This window comes from Serinus canaria, chromosome 2, assembly GCF_022539315.1.
Source record: "Serinus canaria isolate serCan28SL12 chromosome 2, serCan2020, whole genome shotgun sequence".
Classification (NCBI taxonomy): domain Eukaryota; kingdom Metazoa; phylum Chordata; class Aves; order Passeriformes; family Fringillidae; genus Serinus; species Serinus canaria.
The window spans coordinates 111,235,459-111,254,328 of NC_066315.1; the positions used below are offsets into that span (position 1 = coordinate 111,235,459).

General features: G+C 36.4%; 1 protein-coding gene across 3 annotated transcripts in view; it reads left to right on the plus strand.

Annotated features, from left to right (window-relative positions):
• SNTG1 (syntrophin gamma 1) overlaps positions 1-11,266 on the plus strand; it is a 316,227-nt gene extending 304,961 nt beyond the window's left edge. For all 3 annotated transcript variants that reach the window (XM_018910030.3, XM_050971479.1, XM_050971480.1), the window contains one exon: positions 5,156-11,266. In XM_018910030.3, the coding sequence (XP_018765575.2) occupies positions 5,156-5,314 (159 nt within the window). In that variant the 3' untranslated portion in view covers positions 5,315-11,266. The remainder of the gene's footprint in view (positions 1-5,155) is intronic.
• Positions 11,267-18,870: the final 7,604 nt, after the last annotated feature.

The following is an 18,870-nucleotide window of genomic DNA, read 5'->3' on the forward strand; positions in this document are numbered from 1 at the left end:
TTAAAATAATTTTAAGTATTTAAACATTTAAAATATTGTCTTTTTTTTTTTCTGTAGAGACATTGTACTCATGCTCTTCTTTTGCTTCTCTCTAAGTGAAATTGTGTTGTTGTAAAGATGTATAATGTAGAATAAAAGTGTTTCCTCATGGATTTAAGCAGTTCCAGTCTAAAAATCTGAATAATAACTACCAAAGGTCACACCAGTGGGTCTATGGCAGGGTGTCAGAAAGCAAACACCTAACTGAAAAGGTATCTAAGGCAAGGTCTAAGTGGTTTCTGACAAGAAAACCACTTAAGGACAGCATTAATCACTGATACCCCTTAGACACTCCAATCTGTAGGTTATTTCCCAGCTGTCACTCAGCAGGAGATATTGCACAATTTTGCTCAGAGACAAAATTTTTATGAGTGAGAGCTACAAAATAGAGCTGTCACCTTGGCAGAATGTGGAGCCAATGTGTCCCTGTATTTGTTCTTACTGAGCTGTTTGAGTTAAAAAATAAACTAACTTGGGTTAAAAAAAAAAAAAAAGGTACAGGAGGGCAAAGCTTTTTCTGCATCTGACAGACCTGAGAGGGATTCACTTAGACCTTCCTATCTAGTTACTTATCAGTTTACCAATTTGTTCAGCTGTAGTTAAATGATCCATTAGAGTCTCAACAGCAGCTTCTGGAGGTGATACACAATCTCAGGACTGTAATAAACTCAGAGTGATGTGACCTTCAACATAAACCAAGTATTAGACTTTTCTGACAAAACAGAAGAGTACCTTAAATCTTTGAGAGTTCCTGTTTTGAGATAAACATATGCCTCCCAACATAGGAGTATACGATGTGAATAAAAATCAGCGTTTTATGACATTTTTGGGTTTTTATCAAGCTGGGAACTGAGGTTCTTTCTGTGCTTGGTAAAACATGGATGACTCAAAAGCTACACTTCAGTCTGCATTCACCTCCCCAACTTGCAGCACAACAGTTCTCTCAGAAAAACTCAGGCCAGGCCACATTGCTGTGCTGCAGCAGGAGAGCTTTTGCTCACAGACTGGTTGAACTCCTAAGCTGAGCAGGACAAAACTGAAGTGGGTACAAAACTAAGTTCATCAAGATAAACGTCCAGTCAATTGTCTTCATCTATTTGAATATGGAAAACCAAAGAAGGCACATATATGGTATCAGCTAAGGAAGAAATTTAACTTCAAGGATTTCACATTAATCTCATTAGTAATTAATACTATCTTAGTATTAATTAATGCCAATTAATAGTACTTGAAATTATCTTGTAAAGAAATCAAATCTAAATATCCTGAATGACTACTGATCACATTACTGTGAACAAAATACCCACTTTCTACTATTGCAAGGTGACTCAATGGGTGCTTGCATCATTTTCCAGGCTGACATTTCTGCTCATTTCAAGTCTGTTCTCCAAAATGCAATTTTAAATTAATCCTTGTTCTTAGCCTTGAGGGTTTTTCAGGGAGCATCATAGTGCTCTTCACATTTAGAGTATCATCTTTAAATGGGTTATAAGTATACAGCCTTAAGATTTTTATAGAGTGATTGCTCAGTTGCAGTTACTGAATTTTTGAATTCACATTTCTGACTTGTATTGGTTTCTGTGGTTCAGTTTTTAGTTTCCCCATGTCTTGCACATGGATTATTTGTCTAATAGCTACTTTAGATCGGATTCTGTGCAAATATAGAGAGACACTGTAACTCCACTTTTGATGAACAAATATCTTCTCATATCAGCTGTCTATATATGGATGAAAGAGAAGACTTTTTAAAAATATATCCTGGGCACATCAAAACATACAATTGCTAGATTTTGTAAATGTATCATTTATGTAGTTGTGTCATACTACATAATATATGTATAATACAATGCAATAAGAGATTGCTGGATTTAGTTTCTTTTCTTTTGGGAAGACTCTCTTTTTTCTCTTTCTTTCTCTGTCTTTTCAATTCAGACCTCCTTTGTGAAAGGCTACTAGAATTCCAATATATTTCTGACATTTTAAATGACTGCATCTTTATTATGTGCCTTTTTGCCCACTTAGATTTTCCTCAGAAGAACTGCAGATGTTCAGATTAACAATCTGGGGGTGTCTGGTGTAGTGACAGCAGTGCAGGGGGAGAGCAGTTTAGTCAAGAGATGGCTTAGAAAGACAATTTGAAGACCAGAGGGTACACTGATATTCCTAGGAGAGCAGGGTCTTAGGTGAGCTGTACAGGCAACAGCCTGGAAATTGTAATAGTAAATTGTGTACTTGTGCATGGACAAATAGGTGTGGCTTTAATTAGGATTTCTTTTTGGAAATTTTTCTTTTTAATTAGGATTTTTCTTTTTGGAGAATTTAGAGCACGTGACTTTCCCTACTTGTATCAACTTCAAGGGCTTCACTGTATATTTTTTCAGGTTTCTTAGGGTTTGTCTGTTTGTTCACTTGAAACTTCATCTGTACCATGTGTGCAGTACACACAACCCTGCCTAGAGGAAAGAATATTCAGACAAAATTATGGCTGAGGACAAAGTGTGTACAGAAACAACCAGGGTTGCTGGGGGTGCACAAGAGCCTGTGGGTTCCCCTCTGCCTGCTGGCAGTAGTGCCAACCTGGAGACACCTAAAAGGGCAAGTTCCCAGCAAAAGCGAGGGAATTTTTTTTCTGTCAGCAGCCCTACATGGAGTCCTATCTGTTTGTTAAGGTTGCTTGTGGTTAGGCTGATTTGCCTGAAAAGTGTTTTTCCTGGTAAAGTCCTGTTCCCATCAATCAGGCTTCTGGGAACTGAGTTGCAGCCATTAATCAGACCCACGTGTACTTGCCACATCCCAGTCAGCCTACTGTGCTTCAAGGTGCTTTAATTTCCAGTTAAAAATGCATGTCTTCATTGCAAATAATAACCAAGCATTTGCTGACCTCTCAGTGCTCTTCTTTGCAGTCAAGGTGATTTCCATGTTGTGTCATTACTACTGATAACAGTTATCAAGTGGGACCTTCAGAGAATGTTCTGTTGCCTCCCCATTTCCCTTGATGGTCAATTGAGCAGTGGATACTCCTGATGTGTTAGTATTGCAGAAAAATGTGATAACTCTTGGAAATAATTATACTCATGCACTGTGAAAAGTCAGTGTCCAGTAGCTGCAGCAGTTATATGGAATAGTTACAACGTTTAGCTTGTAGTGTTACCTAATTGACTTGAACAATTCTCAAACTGCAGAATTTGTTTTAATATGGTTATCTTGTTGAGACATAAGGGGAACTGCAGTCTTTCTACAGATAATACATGCAATTGATATTATAATATTAAAATATTTCATGGTTCCACTAAGTATTTATTCCCTTATCTTAAGCTTCAGGTGTGTTTTTATATTACTAAAAAGGTACATAAATAAATTAATTAAATGAAATTAACTGAAAAGTAACCTAATTCCAATGACTCATAGTTGTTATTCTGAAATAACTTCCATAATTCCTTGATTCCTCATCTTTGATTGACCATTGTTTTCTTATTTATGATAAATTTTCTTATTTTAAAAATTGAGGGAAGAAATACCCACTTTGATGTAGTGATAAAATTTCCATCCTCTTTGGGTTTAAAACTGGGAGTGTGTCTAAATGGATTAGTTTTTTTACAAACACGGCTGGCAGGTTTGTGAAACTTGGCATAAATTTTTTCTTCTTTATTGAAAATTGGTCATCAGGGGAGTTTAAAGAACCTCATGGGATGTCATCAGTTTGTTTCTGAGCATGTCTGAAGGACATCTGCTGAGGCTGTAGGAGACCTGAAGAAAGCTTCACCCATTCAGTGACACTGGACACTCTGCACATCCAGCTGTCTGCTTTCACACTGTTGTCCCTCACCCAAGAGGGCTTTGTGAGTGTCTCCATGTACTCCCTGAGGCAATGCATTCCAGGAAATCTCAAGAGGCAGAAAATTGCAGGTTAATGTCGTTTGAGAGATCTAGCAAATTTTGTTGCATTTGCAACATTTTCAATATTCTAAACAAAAGAGCAAAATCCTGGCAGTATATAGCTTGGAAATATCAATGCTAGACAGAAAGACAAGTAGAATATACCACAGATAGCAATTATTGACTTCATGTTGCAATGAAAAAATCTGTATGGGCAGTGAATCAAAGCAGAAATGTAAAATCTGTACTTCTTTCCCTAGACTTATTATTGAAGTACCTCTAATTGCTTTCAAATACAACAGAAAATACCAGTACATGGTATTTATTTACGTGGGTCTAAATAAGGGCTGCAACTCTGTTCCCAGAAGCCTGATTAAATACCAGCTTCAAAAACACTTACTGAAAATAACCTAAAAAAATTGATCAGATAAAGTCAATTAGACATAAAGGAGCAAATTTATATATGTAAAAAAATTGTGGTATTTATTTATTTTCTCTCTAGTGGGGTCTAAAAAAGTCCCAGCTAGTCTAATCACGTGCTGAGCGGGCTATAAAGAAATGTAAATTAAAGAAGAAAAATAAGGAATTTTTATAATAATCCTAATAAATTTAAATCATGGAATATATTCATTTTTTTGGCTCAATAACAAATCCAAATTATCACTGTGTGATAGTAGCATATTTTGAAAATATATACTCTCTTTTTTAAATATATGTATTAAAGAATCAGGTAAGAAAATTGCTGTTGAATAGTGTGATTTAACAGCTGATTAATAGTGTGAGGAGACATGATGAACAAATATAATGTATCTGGAACTCAACATTATTAATTTTTTGTGGGCACATTGGTTAAACAGTAGTAGTCCAGAGGTTTGCAGACTGTTACAGCACAGCCTTAAAGTTTCTATCTAAATTAACCTGCAAAAGTGCCAGACATGCATTAACCTGAGAAAAATAAAAATTATATAGTGTCACTTTCTTTCCCCTTTAGCTAGTAGGATCTCATATTTCTATGAGGCACTTAATCCAGAAATTTGTCCATCTTAGCCTCCAAGCAATTATTTACAGAATGTTCCATTTTCAATGTCTAAGTTCCTCTAATGGAGAATTGTAAGGCACATCAGCAGAATTACGTCAAGATATTAAAATTATTGTGTTGTAACAGTGGTTCATTCCTGGTTATATGCTTATGGGGTGTTTTTCCATTTCATGTTTAATCTTTTTTTTTTTTTTTTTCCAGGAGCTGGAGTTTTCTAACCTGTTTGCAGTCCTTCACTGTATCCACTCGTTCTTTGCAGCCAAAGTGGCTTGTTTGGACCCTTTGTATGTAGGCAGCCAAGCCACAGCTTCTGCTGCTCCCACAACTTCTGGTACTGGCAAATTAAAGTATTCTACTTGACATCCCCCATGACAGCACTGCCACTTAACAACGAGACATAAAAATGTATAAATATTCATAAGATTTAGACCTTTGGTGAACTATGTATGTGGAAACCAATCCTGGAGGCAAGACATCTTGCAGCATCAGCAGATAAATGGTCACGTGGGATCATAATTTCATCTCGGTTCTGCAAGACATCAGTAAATAATCCTAGTCAAAAACCCCAGAATAGGATGAATATGCTTTTAGTATTATCTATTTGTACTTACATAGTGCTTTAAGCAACATTGGAAGCAAAGGAATAAATGGCAAAATGAAGCACTTGAGTATTTAATAAAATTTTCAAATTGCTGTAATAATACAGAAATAGAATTTTCATTTTCCTCTTTTCAGATGTTTTTTAATGACGATATGACTCCCTATCATTATATTATGAGACCAAGCATACAGTACATGGTGACAAAGGAGATAAGCATGAAAAGACATTTGTGTTAGTACCTCCTCAAATAAGAAAGCACTTTAAGCACTGTTGTAAATCCATATTTGTTTTCATACGTGGAATCATGCAACTTTTTCCATTTTGTTCTCTTCATCTAAAAGTAGCAACAGCGAACATATAGCCATACTGGTCTGATGCATTAAAAACAAAACAAAACAAACAAGCCACAAAAAGAAAAACCACTTTCTCATGGATAAGTATCTCTTTTTCAAGAAAAAAAAATAGCATATGAATTTAATTTTTATTATAAATTACGTGCAAGTACAAAAAATAGTGTGTCCTCTATTTATTTCCTCCTTTTTTTTTTTTTGTTAAGAATTAAATACTGAAAATCTAACAGTCTTTGTTCATGAGAGTTTGAAATTGTTTCAGACAACTCACTTAATAGATTGTTTCCATGGCTAACCTTGATTTCACATCATAGGTAGAATTTATTTATTTCAACTCTGAACAAATAGACATTTTTCATTATGCTTGAAAAATTTTTTTACCTTTAGAATTCTTAAAAAGTTATTTTATATACATATGTTGATAGTAAGACAGGAATGAATTGAATAAGCTATAAAGAATGCATTACATTCTTTGCTTTTTAAGACCTTTAAATCACTCTGGATCAAGTACTAGTATCATTTAATGGTGAAATATAAAGGACTTGTAAGTTTAAAATTAGTAACTCTGTTTAATTGCAATTTTATAATATAATTTAATATTTCCCTATGACACACACAAGTGAAGATGGTGGAAAAAAGGTATATATTTTCAGGAGTCATTTTTAGGGTTTCTATTTATTGTATTGAAATCAAAACTACCTTTTTTCTACCCCTTCCATTTAGAATTGTTAGTAGCACTTACAGGATAGGATCCACATCTTCCTTGTTTAGTAGAAAGAGTAGTTCTGTCAAATCTCTTTCTATGGGTTAAGATGATCAATACTTCAAAAGTGAAGCCAGAGGAGAGCTTATCCAAATGTGAATAAATCAAAATCCAAGGCAAAAGGGACAAAAGGGACAAAAGATGAATGAAATGTAGGAGCAAATCATATCTCTGGTTTTTTTTTGGGTTGCCTTAGAAATATTTGGATTTACATACGGGAGAGTAACATTGTTTTGTAGTATAGCTGATCTAATTTGATACTAATTCCAAATAATCTGAAAATATTTGGAGGAGGGAACTCTTCTATCACTTTCAAAGGTGTTCTGGTACACATGTACTTCCTATTAGTACACCTCCAAGGGCTACACATTTATTTTCCATCCTGAATTTATTTGAATGATGTAACAATCCAGCTATTAAATACTCTAAATTACATCAAAATCCAGTGTTTTTATAGGCACCATCATGAACTTTTAAATAAGGATTGTCCCTAAATAAGGGGGTCACATCTGAAGGACAGATAAAACTACCTGGCTGTCCATAGGATCTCGAGCTTGGGACACAACCCCCAGATATTTGGAATCTAAAACTATAACAGTTTAAGAGGTCTAACAATGGTAACTCAGGCACTGCATTTGTCCATAAAGCATATACTGGAAACACAAATTTAGGCAGATCATTGACATTGCTGAAAAGAGAAGCCTGATATCTCTTAATGAGAGTTCTCAGTGCTCCCAAAGAATCTCCTGCACTTCAGTGCACTGCTGTGGCATTCAGCTCTCACAACAGTGTGGCCATGTGCTACCACCTCTGCTGGCAGTAGCAGAATCTGAAACTGGTCAGCTGCTGGTTGAATATTTTCACTTCAACTGTTCATGTGATGTGCAGTTGCATCACTGAATCTGAATCTCTGTGTTTAGGAGACGTGCTTGAATGAGCTCAACATTTACCCAAACCAGTGCAAAATATGCCATTGCAAATTTCTTAGGGTGAAGAAATTCCATCATATGAAAGCCTTCCTGAAAATCTCTGTCAGGAATCCTCTTTGTAGAACACCTGCATTCATCACTGAGAGTTTTGCAACTGGGCAAATACAGAACATTTAGGAAACACATTAGCCTGTAAATTGTTTTGTTGTTGTTGTTGTTGTTGTTTCTCTAAGGAGGTAAAGTGGTGGGGCTTCACTACTTTTATTTTCAAGAAGAAAAGTCTTATTGAGAGAATATAAGATGTCATAGCTTTGACTGGAGGTCAGTGTTGATTTGTAAATGCAGCAGGCATTTGTGCAGTGACCTGACAGAATATTCAGTGGTGACTCTGCATCCAACCTTGCCCTTGTAGAGCAACTTGGTCAGACGTTCAGTCTTGAACCAAAGAGGCAAAATTTTAAATTCTGTGTTATAACTAATCCTGAAATACCAAAATAAAATTTACAAACATATTAAATGGCTACATTTTGCATTTAAATACCTACATTTAAAGCATAGTGAACTCCATATGCACATGTCAAAACTCAGGCATTGTGTTGCAGCCTGTCATTTCACGCATAGAATATAATAAATACAAGTGTTTTGTAAGTCAACACTGCCCATTGACAATGAAAAGACAGAATTATAATGAGCCATCAGCTTTTGCTAAAAATCTGTATGCAAGTGAAAGCAAATATTTTAACAAGAGTAAACAAACCAATCCATAGCGTAATATATAATTTATTCTCTTTATGTCATGATATTTTCAAGTAAGTTTAATAAAGAAAATTCTTTATAGTACTGTACCTATTGATGTTGTATAATATACCAAAAATATGTACTCTTAAGTATAACTAAATGGATTTGGCTTGATTTGGTTTGCTTTATGATGGGAATTTTAGATTATCAGGTCTTCACAGAACTAATCATATGCTAGGTTATAGTGTTAGCATAATTTTATTATGGAAGTGTTAAAAATTTGAATGCATTTATTCTTGATTTCATCAGTAAATGAATATGTTTCATTTTCTACATCTTTTTAAAAATAACAGTTACAGATTTTCAAAAGAGCTTTGCATTCCAGTAGCACAGAGGCACCTTTGAAAGAAAAATCAGCATATTTTTAGCTGTTGGCCATTTTATTATGTTAATTAAGTGCATCAAGGACTTTGTGGAGAAGAGCTAGTTGTAAGAGGGCTATTTTTTTAAATCAATCATTTAAAGTTTTATCAATTCAAACTAGAATTCTTAAGAATGTGAACCAATAATATAGGGTATCATATGATTTGAGAAAAGAATAATGAAAAACCTTGTTTTCTTAATTAGTTCTTGATTCCACAAAATTACATTTATTTATTTTAAATGCAGAGACTTATCAGAACACCTCAAAGTGCATGATTAAATATGTAGTTGTCAACACTGCAGCCTGTAACTTTAAATGTGATTTGGTTTATTCAATGCCTTAAGATGTTTCTTGTATCAGGCAAAATGTTAAAAAAGACTTGGGATCTTGAGAATGTACAACTGTTGCCCTTAGAAATTCAGATCAGTTCATTCTTTCTCGGCAATTCCGAGAAAGCTTTTGGAAATTTTATTAACATTGAAAACAACAATGTTTCACTTCCTTTATGTGATGATTTGGTCTCTGAAAAAGTCTAGTGTCTGAAAAAAAGTTAAAGCTGATTTTAAAAAGTTCTGTCTCAGGCAGATATGAGTCTGAGCTTAAAACTCACACCTCTGACCGGTTCAGTATGATGGGAAACATGAAAGATTCACTTAAGGTCCCAAAATTTAAGTACCTGTCTTAGATGCCTGAGGTTGTACCTCAGGCACTTCAAGAGGGAAGCACTAGGTGGGAATATAGCTTAAGATCTCTGAAGATGCACATGTATGTGTCTCTCTCTGTTTCTCTAAGGAACTCTAGAGGTGCTTCTACTTTAGTGTTTTCATTTTTTCAGGAATGTGCTTTTTAAGCCAGGCTCCTGCCTGCAGTTTTCCTTCATGCAATTCTTCTTATCACAGAGCAGTCATCAAGCACATGAGCTGTTTCTTTCAGGATGACGCTAAGCAAGCATCCCAGTTCCAGGTCCTGGTGGGCTTTCAGACCATGCAGCCCATCTGAAATGAATCCAGAGGAAAAACCCCTCTGAGATGCTACCAGCAAGACTGCCAGGTCCTGGTGCCAGCCACTTCTGTGGCGGTGGCAGCTGCTGCTCGTGCACCATGGAGAAAAAGCTAAAAAAGCTAAAAAGCTGAGCTTCACAGTGCAGCCCCCTGCAGCTCAGTGCCTGGAGGGGGATGCTCTGCTGCAGCAAGGGGCAGAATGAAGCTGAAAAAGGCTGATGCTGCCCAGGTAGATTATTCTGCATCACTTTTTCCCTCACCACACCAGGACAGTGTTGGCTGCAAGCAGGCTACCCCATGCTGGGCAGCCCTCTGCCCCTGCTGCGTCTTTCTCCCCATCTGCCACAAACAAACCCCTGAATATTGGCTCTGGGGTCCCCAAGCACACTTCCATGTTCCCTCACTCCCTTTGCTCAGACTAATGCCAAACTGGAGCCTGTAAACCTTGGACACAGCCAGGGGACAGTGTTAAGGTTTATGGCAAGAGCACAAGCGTGCTTGAGTGAGTGATTAACTTTTAGGTTATAACAAATAAAGTCTTATCTGTGCTTAAGTGCTTTCCTGACTTGGAGGGATGTTAAATGGAATTATTTTATTTTCCTGGAATAAGTTCTATAATGTCAATACATTTCTACTTGCTTGGCTCCATTTTCAGAAAGTTTAGCAGAGACAGTGGTTGATATCTTCTTGGAATCATAAAGAAAAAAACATTGGAATGCTGAAATAAAAAAAATTCCTGTTTAGATTCTGTATATTATTACAGTAAATTGCATAATCTATTGAACTATATTGAACAATGTAAAAACAAATGCTTTCATTTACATTTCCTTGTCAATTTTCACTATGGTATACATGCCTTCCACTTTCAACAACTTTCTCCACAGGAATCCCAGATATCTGTTACAGAAATCTTTTGCTATTCAGTATATACTAATATATAATGCTGTGTGTATGTAAGTGTGTGTGGGAGGTTTGTGTGTGTGTGTGTGTCTATATATTAGTATATACTAATGGAATATATTAAGTATATATTAATGAAATTTACATATTAGGCACAACTGTAAGACAGAAGCATACATCCATGAAGCTTTATATTTAAAAACTTACAATACTATAAAGAAACATATGTATATTAGTTGAAGAAATGGCTATTTTTGCAGGGTATGCACAATCTGGATATATGATAATAAATTGATAAACATTAACAGATTTATTATTTCATACCTCCAGGAACTTAAAGATTTTTTTAATTATTCTTATCCCTTTAGCATATTTGCAATATATGTCATAAATTTTAATTTGTTATGGAATAAAATGACTGAAAAAATGTAATAGAAAGTCCTATATATTTTATAAATATTAAAAAATTAAGAAAAGCTATTCAAACTATTTATTTCAGTTTTAGTTAAGGTTTTGTGATTGTTTGTAATATGTATTTGTGACAAGCATAAGTCACCTAGTTGTTTAAGCTCATTAATGTACCACTAATAAAATGCTATCTTCTGTTTTGTTTTTGTTATGCTTCTTTTTGTAATGGAACATAGCAGAAAAAATAGAAAATAAATACTTTTTTAACTAATCTTTTGCCTTCAGTCATACAGTGTATGAGTTTTATATCGTTGAAAGCCAAGCCTGGGAAATCAAGAAAGTATTTGAAGAACCTGGGGTGCTAAAGTTATTTCCAAAAACCTGCTTATTTAATAGAAATAATGACCTTTCCTTACTTGTATGATCATTTCTACAAGGCCTGTCACCCACTTAATGTCTGACTAGGACTTTGGAAATACCCCACTCTCCCCTGGCTATGAAGCTCAACCTACAACTATCACCCAGCCACCAGATTATTTTACCATTGGCTTTAAAGTGTTAATTGGTTGGAATAAGCCCAATACTGCACTGCCTGAAGGTGTTTTGGTATATCTTTGAAACCAAACAGTTTTCAAATGGTCCTGCAACTACTGGAGCAAAAACAACCTTGATGAGTTTAATTTTGTTTGGTTTTTGATTTTTTTTTTCTGACTGAGGGAAGAGATTCTGGAAGATGGGGTATCCCTGCTTTTATTTGGGCACATTTGTACCTTTTTGGCAATTTAGGGTGGGAGTCTGCAGTGCACATCTCAAATGCACCTTTTTGATGCCTTTTTTTGTGCTCCCAGTGTGGGAAGGCCAGGTAAGTTCCCTTACAACAGTGCTGCTGTCACTTGTCTCAGCCCTTCCAAAAGCACTTCCCAAGGCTTTTTCCTGAGGCTGGAGTTGCCTTCCTCAGCTCTCTACCCAAGGAAATCTTTGGTGGCCCCAGCCCTTTCAGCATCTTGAAGAGAAGGAAAAAATATGAGCTATTTTTAAGTGTGATGAATAACTTGTGTCAAAAAAAATTCTCAGTCCTCATTCCCTGAAGTGATTAGGCTATTGTGGGTCAGCAAACATACACAGCTCTGCCTGATCAGTTCCCTTCCCGTGTCTAAAGTTTGGGCTTGTGCCTCATTTAAGTGAAAAAAATGAGGGCAGTGAGGTATTTAAAACAAGAGGTGAAGAGAAACTTGAAATATTACAGTTAGGAATACCTTGGTAGTGTGTGCATTCCAAATGTACAGGAATTCTTGTAGACCCACCATTTTCATTTGCTCATTAAGTATGAATTATATTTTGTATTAAGAGCATGGACTCACATGGGACTGAAAGGTTTGTTTATTCTGGAAATACCCATCTTCTCCTGAATTACCTTCTAAATTATCTTAAAAGATAATTTGCATCTTCCCCACATGTTTTGGCCTCAAATGAAAACTCTGGTAATCAAAATTTCCTAAGATTCAGTCCTTGAATAAGGTTCTTTAAATTCATGTTTCTTATGTTCCACAGCTTGTATGCTTTTACTCCAAGCCCTACAACAATTTATTCTTGCAACATTTGAAATCATGATCTATTTAGCTGTGCCTCTAACCAATAACAGTTAAAAAAAGTATAATATTTGTGTCTTTTCAATGATAAATTTTAGTTGTCTAGTGTTTCTTTTTCAGTTTTTGGAGAGAAGTTATTACATTTACTTATCAAGTAGTAGGTTTTTTTTAAGTATTCTAAAAACACAATATCCCCTTTATAAATTGAAAATTATATTGAATTTTCTAACCAGAAGCAACATAATTTATTCTCTGTAGTGCTATGGTTGTTATTGATATATATTTGTTCAGAAAAGTGGAGGATTTCACTCCTCATTTGGCACTTGTTGGCTGTGTGCTTTGTGCATGCACACTCTTCTCACTACTTTGAGCAGAATTTCTTCCCAGCCCTTTCTTCCATGTCATGTACAACACAGATTTCAACCAGACCTGGCTCAGGACTCAATAACACTGCGAGAGCAAAATTTTACTGGCCTAAAAATGATTGCTCACCAGTCTGGAGATGATTTTGAGGCCATAAGTGATTTATTCTTTATCCTAAAGTACACAACATAAAAGCAGCACCAGCTGGAAGAGTTTGTGTGGAAGCACTGCCACTCCATATTCCCTGGCTTGGCCTTGCAGAATTGTGAGCATGGAAGATAGTATTGTTTTTGTTTTTCTGGATTACATAAGGTACAACCTGAAACTTTTTAAGATTTTTTAAAATTTTTTTTTATTTGCTGCAGGGTGGAGGATTAGAAAGATTTTTACGAGATGCTGAGATTGTCATGTGAAGCTAAACCTAGAAACAGAGGCTTAAAATAAGTTTTTTTTTTAAAACAAAGCTCCATCAAGTACCATGGGCTGCAGTGGAGACCAGTTCTGAGACCAGTTTCAGTGAAAGTTCTTATGCTGACAGATCCAAACTCTCACCTTTCTCCTTTGAACAGTTACAAAATCCTTTTAGCTAGATGTCTTTATTCTTTTTCTTATTTTGTTTCAAGAGTCCAGCAAGGGAAGACAAAAGGTCTCAGAAATGTCAAACCCTTAAACTGAGGCAAGGAAGCGAGATGGTGGTCTTTGCACTGCAGTTCCACCAAGTGCAGCAAAGGGTCCTAATGGGGCAAGATCACAAACAGCTTAGGTTCTCTTCACACCAGAAGACAAATATTTCAAAGAAGTGTGAAGCTGAGGCCTTTCATCATTTCACAAGAATCAGGAGCTCAGGCTGTGCTTAACATGGAAACTCAAAAGCAAAATGAGAACTCTTGTCTGGGTGCCTCACGTGGCTGCAAGCAGTTCCACACGGGCATGCACTGCTCTCTCCCCTGGCAGGGAGTTGGAGGTCCCCAGTGGTGGGGCAGCATTAGGGAGATCTGAGCTCTGTGAGAAAATTGGGACAATCTTGTGATGACTATGAACGGCCAAGGCGCTCATCAGATGGCAGGAGGGTGTTCAGAGGAATATGAATTTAGGAAGAGCTGCCTGAGCTACTGAATCTTATCCAGTTTCCTCAGGCAGCAATGTCATATAACTCTTTCACAAATATTTAAACCTAATCTTAAAAGTAATTAGGCTTTTTGGCCCTCTTCCTCTTGTTGGAAGGCCTTCTGAAATCTCACTGCTCTGATGGTTTGAAACTGTCTTCCAATTTCCAGCCTAAACCTATTTGTGACTAGTTTATATCTATTTGACTTCATGCCAGTGTTATCCCCTAATTTAATTTTTTTTCCCCAGCCCTAGTGTCATTCCCCCACCTCCCCTCCTCTTCTTGATATATTTATAGCAAGCAATCATATGCCCTGACAGCTTTCATTGTGCCTGAGTGCACAAACCAAGCTCATACAGAAGATGTCGATGCAGTGCAGTGAAATTTGGTGCAGAGAATCCTGAGCTATTGCTGACTCCAGCTGATCTGTCTACCTGTTGTGCTGCAGCAAGACCAGCTCAGGGCCAGAAGCAGTTCATCCACTTTAATGCACTTTGAGATAATAAATACAGCCCATCAGCACCATGCTGTGATGTACTGCTTCTAGAGCAGATAAAGTCCCTGGCAGCTCAGGGCTTTCAGCACTGCTCTTCTTCATTGCTCAGACATTCGCTAATCAGGCTCCCTGGCTTGTTTCCACACCATCCTAATGGGATGCAGCCTTACTCTAAATCCCTTCCAAATTCTACCTTTTTCCCAGACTGTGACTACTCCTGCACCTTATGCCATGGTCCAGATATCATCTCCCTTATGTCCTGCCCTATGGCCATGATATTTGTCACTGCCTGCAAAGACTGTGACTGGTAGCATGAGTTATTTCTGTGACTACATCACACTGGTGACTCACAGGCATCCTGTGCAAAGCCAGTATATCATGGAGCCACTTGCTCTTCCAGTCTTGTGATCAGCTCTCAGCTCATCAGTAATGAGGATGGGGTATGGGAACAGGTCCATTTATCACCCAGAACATAAACTAGGACTTTTTCTTTTTTTCCCCTGCATTATGGGGATGGGGAGGGACAGAGAAATGAGCCATCATTTTTAGAGTTAGATTTCTGTGAGACAGCTCCAAAGGGGGCCAGGGTAAAGATGCATATTTCAATGCAAATTCTTTATCTTGGAGGCAGGTTAGAGGATTTATATGCCAGTTCTACCCTTTCCACATATTTTGACTTCTAGCCATGACTAAATAGAAGAAAATAAAAATCCCTGAAAAGGGCAAAGCAGAAAGAATGAAAGGCTCATGGGAAACCTTTTCTTTATGATTTTCCAGAGGTAAAACATCCCTAGCATTTATCAAGTCTTGTTCCATCTTTGTAATCAGACAGTTTATTTCTGAGTGTTTTTTATCTTAACCCCCTGCAGTTGAATTATATTTCAGCAGACTTGGTTGGGACTGAACTCCAATGACAAAATCAACACTGTATTCTGTATACTTCTATTTGTTTGCTCAGAGAAATCACATTTTTCAAAGCCCATTCTTACTTTATGTGAACAGAGCTTTTGGAACACAGATAACACTATAAGGAATTTTAAAGCTTCAGTGGGTGGGGTATTTTTTTGCTGTTCTGTTTTCTTCTTAAATATGAACAGGTGAAACTCAATGAATCAGTGTCATTTCCTTTTTTTTTTCCTCCTGTGTATAAATGAAATACTGTGAATCCATTTATTTTGAGTGCTCTGTGATCAGCTTCAAGGACTTTTAAAAAGAGATGTGCAAATCAGTACAAAATAAAAAAAAAAGTTATTTGCAAATATCAACTTCATCCGGGGTCAGGGAGTTATCTAAGTTATTGAAAGCTTGTGCAAAACAACATTTGTTTTAATGAACAGAAACATTAGATTTTAAGTTTATACATATATTCAGTGTTAGCTTTAAATTATGACTTATGAGTTATTTCTATAGGAAAAAAACCTCCTGATACAGAAAATATCAGACTGCATCATAGTAAATACATAAATTTGGCTAAACTTAAATCAAATACAGTGTGGTGGCTGTACTGCAGAGAAGATAGATGACTGTTTAAAGGTCTTTCACCCCTTGCCAGTTGGCTGCTGAGAGGATTTGCAGCTGAGCCCACGAGCAGGCTCATGAGAAGTCTGTAGTCCATGGGTTCAAGCTGCTCAGAAGAAGGCAGGCCTGTTACTCTGTCCTTCACAAAAAGACCTGTGTTAATCTGATCCTTTCTAATCTCAGTCAGGGAGATTTCTCTCTTCCCTTCCATTATTTGTTGAGGAAAAAATCACTGGCCTCATAACACCAAGTAAAGATGAGAGAAAATCAGTGTCAGGCTAGTTCAGGAGGGCATCTTTTCCTAACTCCCGTGCTCCAGATGAGAGGATTAATAAATAAAAGAGTATAATATCTTTTTTTTTTTTTCTCTTAATTGTTATTTTTATGATACCCCAGCTTTATGATAGATAGTGATAACCCTGGGGTCAGGAGCATTGGTGGTCTTCATTCAATTGATGCATGAGAGGAGCAGAAGATGGTGTTTTTATAAATTCTTTACTGTTTAATGCTAAGCTTTATACTGTGATTCCAGAGTCTGTGACTTTATTAAAGTCTTCTGTGTTTTATTAAATGGCAAAGATTTTAATTAGAATAATTTTCTTTATTATATTGATATTATGATTCTTCCATATTTTTCCCTCATATATCTGTCAGCTCCCAATTCTGTTCTCCCACAATTTTTATGACATGGCTTCAGTAGTTTCAGGATTTCCATTCACTTTTTTGCAAAGATGCTACATTCAGTTTAGATTGGTTTAATTACACATTGCTATATTCTGAATGGTGCTTAAGAAAGGAAGGGGACGAGGCAAGGGAGAAGATAGAGTCTGTTCCAGTACAAAGAGATAAAATTATTGATGCTTTCTGTAAAATTATAAATCATAAATCTTGATTTTTTCAATTTACAAAATATGTAAAAGTATTGTCAATTGGACTGCATTTTCTTTTATGAGTTCTGATACTTTTTGTAGTATGCTAAGTAATTTTTTCCCTAAGGTTACAGATGCATTTATCTAGGTTGAATAAACCCTGCAAAGTATTGACTTTTATGTGAAGTTTGCTGAGACCAAATCAAGCTGCAAAATTATTGTTATGTGCCTTATTTCTAATGCTTTCTTTTTTTCATTTATTAAATTTTGTGTGAACATGTAATCAGAGAAATGTATGTGGGTTGTAAAAGGAAATTTGAGTCGCTCTATCCCAAAAGCTGTGTACTCTCTTATGTTCTGCTGAATTCCAGTACTGAATGGCCAGATGGAAATCTTAAGTTCTTAAGAAAAAAATGCTGCAAATCTCATGCTTTCAGAATCTCTCCAGGCAACATCTCTGGTTTGTGTGTGCTCTCTCAAACAGTCTCTGGGCCCTGGTACTTCAGATATGATATTTTCATGAAGAATTTTCCTACAGCTATTCAAATGGATGACACAATTTGCTAATATTTTTCAGCAGTAGCTTTACCTGGAGCATGAATCTCTTTTAACGCTGGGTTGTTTGTTTTTATGTGTTTGTTGTTTTTTCCTAATGCCTTGCTCTTTTCAACACTTTAATACCAGAGGATCCCAGAACAGATAAGAGTTTTGACTGAAGAGTCTACAAACATAAAGGCATCTATAGTTAATATGTTGATAATGTGTGTAATCTTATAGTCTAAAATCCTCTACTTGATCCTATTCACATGTTTAGAATTCCTCCATCAAGTATCTTTGAGACAACAGAATAAAAGAATTTCCAGACTTGTTTCAGATAAAGGCCTCCACTTTTTTCATGAAGAAAATTACTCAAGTAGGAAGAAGTATACCATTTTTTTCTAACATCTGGCAGAAGCCATAGCATACAAAACATGGTTCACTTTAAAACACTAAAAATAAATTTTCCTTTCATTTTTAAAACAGTTCTGTGATGGTCACAATTGAAAATAAACATTTGGTTAACTTTGGGTCATTCCCTCAGGTCCTGTCACCACTGGTCACTACAGAGAAGAGATCAGTGTCTGCTCCTCCTCTTCCTCTCACAAGGAGTTTAATATCTCTCTTATATTGCAGTGCCCAAAATTGCCCCAGTACTCGAGGTGAGGCTGCCCCAGCTCAGAGCAGAGCAGGACAATCTCCTCCCTTGCCTGGCTCTGATGCTGTGCCTGATGCCCCCCAGGACAGGGTTGGCCCTCCTGGCTGCCAGAGCACTGCTGGCTCATACTTAGCTTGCCCCCAGGACCCCCAGCTCCCTTGACTGACCTTCCCTCTTACTCCAGAAAACAAATTTTAACATCTTTGTCCCTAATTGTTTGATGGCAGTAATATTTTAAAGTGTAAAGTAATTCTGGCCTTATTTTTTATGTCTTACATCACTTTACTGTTGATCACTGCCTGAAATGTTTCCTAACATTGTACATACATGATCTAATGGATTCAAAATTTAGACCTTTTCAGGTCATCCTTTTCATGAATACCCCAAGCTGATGTTCCCATTGTTTCTGTAAATGTGATGCTGGAAGTATGGCCAGATAATGATGATAAAAGGCTTGCTTTAAATTAACTCTGTGGGAAGATGGCAGCTTCCTAGATGTTAGCAAATCTAAAGGCAAATAATTTCATCCCCAATACAACATTATTATCAAACCAAGATGCTTTTATTGTGATATTGCTGAGATGCTTCATAAAAGATAGCGACTGCAAGGTAAAAGAAAACAATTTATAAGCCAGTTTTCTAATTTCATGCCTTTCAAAATTAC